Source organism: Physcomitrium patens, chromosome 17 (assembly GCF_059467195.1).
Source record: "Physcomitrium patens ecotype Gransden chromosome 17, ASM5946719v1, whole genome shotgun sequence".
Lineage (NCBI taxonomy): Eukaryota > Viridiplantae > Streptophyta > Bryopsida > Funariales > Funariaceae > Physcomitrium > Physcomitrium patens.
Genome location: NC_143426.1, coordinates 1,994,589 through 2,000,685, shown reverse-complemented (window position 1 = coordinate 2,000,685; position 6,097 = coordinate 1,994,589). Strand labels below are relative to the sequence as shown.

General features: G+C 43.4%; 1 protein-coding gene across 11 annotated transcripts; it reads left to right on the top strand.

The window, feature by feature from the left end:
• Positions 1 to 608: 608 nt before the first annotated feature.
• On the top strand, positions 609 to 5,362 carry LOC112294803 (calcium-dependent protein kinase 26). 11 transcript variants are annotated; one of them, XM_024545653.3, is made up of 4 exons: positions 609 to 1,147; positions 2,557 to 2,646; positions 2,887 to 2,934; positions 3,293 to 5,362. In XM_024545653.3, exon 4 carries the CDS (start codon positions 3,397 to 3,399, stop codon positions 5,119 to 5,121), a length of 1,725 nt encoding a protein of 574 aa, XP_024401421.1. In that variant the 5' UTR covers positions 609 to 1,147; positions 2,557 to 2,646; positions 2,887 to 2,934; positions 3,293 to 3,396; the 3' UTR covers positions 5,122 to 5,362. The 11 variants fall into 11 exon arrangements, with proteins under 11 accessions (XP_024401421.1, XP_024401427.1, XP_024401424.1 ...); XM_024545658.3 differs by having other exon boundaries at positions 723 to 1,147; positions 2,907 to 2,934; XM_090244036.1 differs by having other exon boundaries at positions 734 to 1,147; positions 3,384 to 5,362.
• The last annotated feature ends 735 nt before the right edge of the window (positions 5,363 to 6,097 follow it).

The window sequence follows — 6,097 nt, the reverse complement described above, 5'->3', positions numbered from 1 at the left end:
TAACAGTGAAAGAAGCTGCGTCCAGAGCGGCGTCTCGAAATGGATATTACTGGTAACGTTAATCCTGTGAGATCGGTCAGTTTAGTATAAGTCATCGCCGGAGTCGATTCGCAAACTCAAGCCTACCGACTAATTGAAAGAAGTCAAACTACTCTGTGCAAGATCTGCACATGAGATGTCGGATTTTGAGGTAATGGCAGGATGCAGCAAGGTTTAAGAACACTGATGAAGTGATTACTAACAATTTGCAGCGCCTCACAAACACATCAACCCTGACACCCTGCGCCAACCACTCACGAAACAAACCAACCAACGAAAACCTCTCTCTTACGCTCTCTTTCTCTCCCCTTCCATTCCCTCCCTCTTCGCGCTCATACAAACAAGTTTGTATACTAACCGGAAAATTGCAGAACCGGCCAACAACCTTTATGCTTGCTTCAACTATACGTTCCACTCGGCTTCCCTCCCGCAACTAAAAGCCCCTGCCCTACCTACAAGGCAAGCCAACAGTCGAAAACGGAAACGACTTGCGGCGTTCGAGCCCTTCGTCTCTCACATTCCTGGACTAAAAATGAATCGAATCGAATCCTGTCATGATTCGAAGGGGGGAAGCCATGCGTCGACACCGCCAGTGGAAGGCCTTCTTCTTCATTCAATCCCCTGGGCCAAATTTCCACGCTGGCCCACATTGATGACGCCCGCATTGCCCCGGTATGGAGTGCGCCAGCCCGGATTGCAGTGACGGCTGGACGGACCATTTCATTTCGACGGTAACGGGGGCAGCATTGCGAGAGAGAGAGACCATGTTGCAGCGCCCCAGTCTATTGCGGCAGCCCTTCTGAGCGAACTATCCAACTGCCGAAGATGGCTTCCGCTTGAGGATGTCGACCGATTCACCGTTCGTTCACGACCTCATCGACACGAAGCGCGGTATGTTGAGAGTTCCCATTTGACTTCGGACGGCGGAGATGCGAAGTCTAGGGATTTTGTGTTCAACGTGTCCGGTGACCGCTTCGTCGTTTCTCTTCCTACCGAGGCTGGAACATTGCTTTTGAGTTGACGTGAAGGAAAAATATCCGTATTGATGCGGTTGCCACCATCTCTGGGGAGGTCGGATTGCTCTTTCTTGGAGTTCCTGAGCCCTTTGGTAAGTATGCCTCTATATTGTCACACTGAGTGCGTCGGATTTCTCGGGCTAATTTGGGGTTTGCGTAAGCGTTCCTTATATTTTAGTCGAGCTGGAGCAATCTGTATCAGCGTCGGTTGAGCGGCGCCGAGCGAATGCCTTTCCGGATGAGGTTATAGATTTGATTGGGACGTGAAATGTGAATGTGGTGTGGACATTCATTCTCAGGGAGTGAGGTCCGTTTGGCTTGTGCAAGATTAGTCTCTAGTGACGCGAGGGACTGGCTTCGTGATGCGGATACGTGCGCGTGCATTTTGTCGGCGTTGAGGGAGTTCAGTTCGGAATTTCGTTCGTGTGCATCTGTTAAGAGGCTGGGACAGGACTAAAACAATGCAAATCCTTAGGCCTTACGAGAGAGTGTTATTTATGTGAATCAGAGTTCAGTATAGTGTGCCACTTTCACTTAGTTAAGATTCTCTAGGCCTCTACGCCTACAGTTTATCAGAATCGTCGTATGCTTTCTATTCCATATTCTTGTAGCTTTGATAGCATTTGGAAGTTTATGCAGTAGTAGTTTGACAAGGGGGAGAGTGTAGCTACGTATGCCTCGACTACCTGTGAAGTTTACTTGATATAAGTCTATTCAAGCCAAGGCATGATGATGCTGCATTACAATACTTGTTTTGTAGTGGAAATGATCAGCATATGTCAGGCAGTAGGCTAAATCACTGTGGGTCGGTTCTTTTCAATGCTGTTGGGACCAACTATATCATATCTGTTGAATTACTGGAGAAAATTGGGGATTCTTTGGTCAAATGGGGTCTAGAATCAAACACAGATTCTTGAGGTTCAAATTCTGTACGTTCCGAATACTCTTTTCTGTGAATTAACCTGATTAGAACTATACTTGGAGGCAAAAAGTAGATCCTCGTGACGAAGATTTCCAGAGGTTCTTAGGTTTTACAGGTCGCGTATTTGGTGGTACCTCAAGTACATGATGTTAAAGCTAGGCCACATCCTGCTATACTTTTATCTTTCGTGCAATTGTTGCTAAGCAGAGATGATTGTCTCTGAAACGTGAGCCGACGCTCTGCAAGTAATTAATTTTGTGTCATTGCTTTTCTATGTGCACACGCTGGTGCTTCATTTTATCTTTTAACTTGCTCCACTGCGTAGTAGCTGTCATTGAGCTCGTGGTCGAATCCAAAGGGGGTATAAGTAAGGGAATTAACAACAGAGGCTGGCTGGTCCCCTTCCAACCTACTTTGACTTTTCTCTAATATCCGTCAGAGAATTCCGCATCGACTCAAGTGGCTGCATTATGATTTACTTTATGTACTAATTTCAATACGGTACGGGACTTAGGTTTCTTCCGATACTCTCGCCCTTATCTGAACCTGCCATACCAATACACTGTTTTTTGAGTGCAGAAAAAAGTCGCAGGGTTGTAGTCAACCTTTCCCTAGATGATTCTAGGGATGATGGGCGCTGTCCTCTTTCCCGAAATCCAGCCCGACAAGGTTGTACTTAATCCCGTTTTCTGAGTTCAGTGCATAGTAGACAAGTGAACCGCCAGTTTATGTTTGTTTGGATTATTAGCTGCTTTTTGTTACGTTGCGATAATACCTGAATAAAGAAAAGATTCATGCCGCAGCGTCGATTTGAACCACATTGGGCTTCTACGGCTATTGTTTTGTGGTTGGTTCGTGGAGATTTTGCGTCACTTAGCAAATACCCTAATCTCGACTTTCTCATGGTAGGGTGATGTTTATTGAGACAGAGAACATCCACAATCGTCGTGGAAGAATGTAGGTGGATTTGCCTCCTAAAGCTGTGAATTTATTCTTCTGTTTTACTGTATTATCGCATTTGGTTACTGCGTTAGCACACAAGCCGTTGTGTGGTAGAGCATTTGTTACATTGTTAGTGACGGCGACAGGATGGCTTGAGGCATTTTGCATGTGTACAGTTTTGAAGTGTGTAATTTTATTTTATTTTTGTTTTTGTTTTGTTTTGTTTTGTTTTGTTTTTTTTTTTTTGACGGAAGTTACAGTCGTCCGGATCTGTTCTTCGTGCCGGTTTTTCATGAGCCTCAGCTTAGCTTAGTTGAAGGTGAATGTGATGACATTTTAGGAAAACTTATTTTTTAATGCTCTATTGATACAGATTACTTCCTGAAAGTTCGTGCTTTTATACTCAAGTGAAGTGCCTGCCCACTTCTGGTTATCTTGAGGCAGTGACTGGATGGGATTGACAGGAGGTAGGGCTGAATGGGTAACACATGCATTGGAGCAGCTGGATACTTCCAAGGCTTCTCTGCTGCTATTGCGCTGGGAGGCCGAAGCTTTACATCGAATAGCGAAATATCGCCCTCTGCGAAGGCAGATGGCGATAGACACAAAGCCGGAGGGGACTCTACTGCGACTCAACAAAAGGCACCCCGCCAAAACTACATCCCTTCTGTAGAAGCTACTGATCAGCAGGAGTTCAGGGATGTGATTGAAGCTATGAGAAAAGGTAGAGAGATTGAGCCTGTTCCCGGTCAGAGCTTAACTCACTCTGTTCTGCAACGAAAAACTGAGAATTTGAGAGACTTGTATACTTTGGGTAAGAAACTGGGACAAGGCCAATTTGGCACCACTTACCTGTGCATTGAGAAGGCTACCAGTAAGGAGTACGCATGCAAGTCTATTGCTAAAAGGAAGCTCATCTCAAAAGAAGATGTGGAAGATGTTCGTCGTGAGCTGCAAATTATGCATCATCTTTCAGGGCATCCAAACATTGTCATGATTAAAGGGGCATATGAAGATCCTGCTTCAGTTCATTTAGTGATGGAGCTTTGTGCAGGTGGTGAGCTCTTTGACCGCATCATTCAGAGAGGCCATTACTCTGAAGCCAAAGCCGCGATTCTCATTCGTACCATAGTGGGTGTGGTCGAGACTTGCCATTCTCTGGGGGTGATGCACAGGGATTTGAAGCCGGAAAACTTCCTGTTTTCTAGCACAAAGGAGGATGCTGCTTTGAAAACGACTGATTTTGGATTGTCTGTGTTTTTCAAGCCGGGGGAAATTTTTAGGGACGTGGTTGGTAGTCCTTACTATGTTGCACCTGAGGTATTGAGGAAAAACTATGGTCCTGAAGCTGATGTCTGGAGCGCCGGAGTGATTCTATACATCCTCCTCTGTGGGGTTCCCCCTTTTTGGGCAGAGACTGAGCAGGGAATTTTTGAACAGGTACTAAAATCAGAACTCGACTTTGCCACAGATCCATGGCCTAAAATTTCGGATAGTGCCAAGGACCTGATTCGCAAAATGCTCAACCCTGAGGCTTCTAAGAGGATGAAAGCTCATCATGTTTTGTGCCATCCTTGGATCTGTGAAGATGGAGTGGCGCCAGACAGGCCAATCGATTCAGCAGTACAGTCTCGGCTCAAACATTTCTCTGCAATGAACAAGTTGAAGAAAATCGCCATCAGGGTAATTGCTGAATCGTTGTCAGAGGAAGAAATCGCAGGTTTGAAAGAGATGTTCAAGATGATGGACGCTGACAACTCGGGATCAATCAGCTATGAAGAATTGAAAGAAGGTCTCAAGAAAGTGGGTTCCATCCTCAAAGAAGAAGATATGCGGCAACTAATGGATGCTGCTGATGTTGACGGGAATGGAACCATTGACTACGGAGAGTTTCTTGCCGCCACTCTTCACTTAAATAAAATTGAACGTGATGAGAACATGCTTGCCGCTTTCTCATATCTGGATAAGGACAAAAGTGGATATCTGACGGTTGATGAGGTACAACATGCCTTAGCTGAGTTCAGAATGGGAGATCTATCTGTGGATGAACTACTTCGTGAAGTGGATCAAAACAATGATGGTCGAATTGACTACGCTGAGTTTGTTGCGATGATGCGCAAGGGAAACACTGGTGGCGCTGGTCGATCGTCGTTACGGAACAGCCAGAGCTTAAGCTTAAATGACGTTTTGATGGTTGGTTAACCTCGCATCAATAGAAAAGTTGACTTGTTACGACTTTAGCGCTTGAGAGTGGCTGTAACAATCTTAGAATGCCAGTCGTTTTTGTAGGGGCAAGCAGCTATCCTTAAGGAAATATTGGCCTAGCTTGTAATGTTGCTTCACAGTATCTTGAGGTTAAGTTCCCAAAAGTTACTCCTTTCAATGTGCTTGGTATGGAAAACCGATTGCTGGAGATATACAAGCTGTTGATATTTATGCGTCAGATTTTGTGAAGTTCTTTAGGATTACTGGCAAATGTTCCTGTCACATTATGTCAGTCGTGTTTTTGGCTTTGGACCGTGCTTCAAAAGTGATGCCTCTTAGCTGAAGTTAATAATTACTTTCTATTGCTTTTTGTAGTGTGTGTGTGTACATATATATATATATATATATATATATATATATATGATTTATTGTTATTATTTCTTTCTTTCTTTCTTTCTTTCTTTCTTTCTTGCTGCTTTTCGTTGTTGTGTAACACATTAGAATCTCGATCTACATCTAGTCTACGTCCCGTGTTTTTGGTTTTAAGTTTTTGTTTATCTTGTGTGAGGAAATGGATACAGGCATCCTATTCCTTGTGGTTGAACGATTCTGAAAGAAGACTAGCTATGAATGCATTTCTATGAAGATTTTAATTAATTCCTTTGTCCCAAGTCAATTGATTTGAATCTAGGATTTTTTGATAAAAAATAGATGTAATGTGTATAAAACAATCTCAAAATCCAATGCAATGTGACCTTTCAAAAACACTTTCCATCATCTTATATTTTTTTGATATGATTTTTAAAAATAAGTTAATAAATATAGAATATGGCAATTCTATGCGCTTGAAATTAGAATGTTAAATTGGAATGGTAAACAAAGATGTACAATTTAATGTTGCATTTTAATGGTTGTTTAAATGTTGCACTTTAATGTTGTACTGACAAATTCTAGTTGTGTAGCACTTGAATGA

Bases quoted from the DNA above. Each gene is read 5' to 3' on its own strand.
- LOC112294803 (XM_024545653.3), top strand. From the start codon at position 3,397: ATGGGTAACACATGCATTGGAGCAGCTGGATACTTCCAAGGCTTCTCT.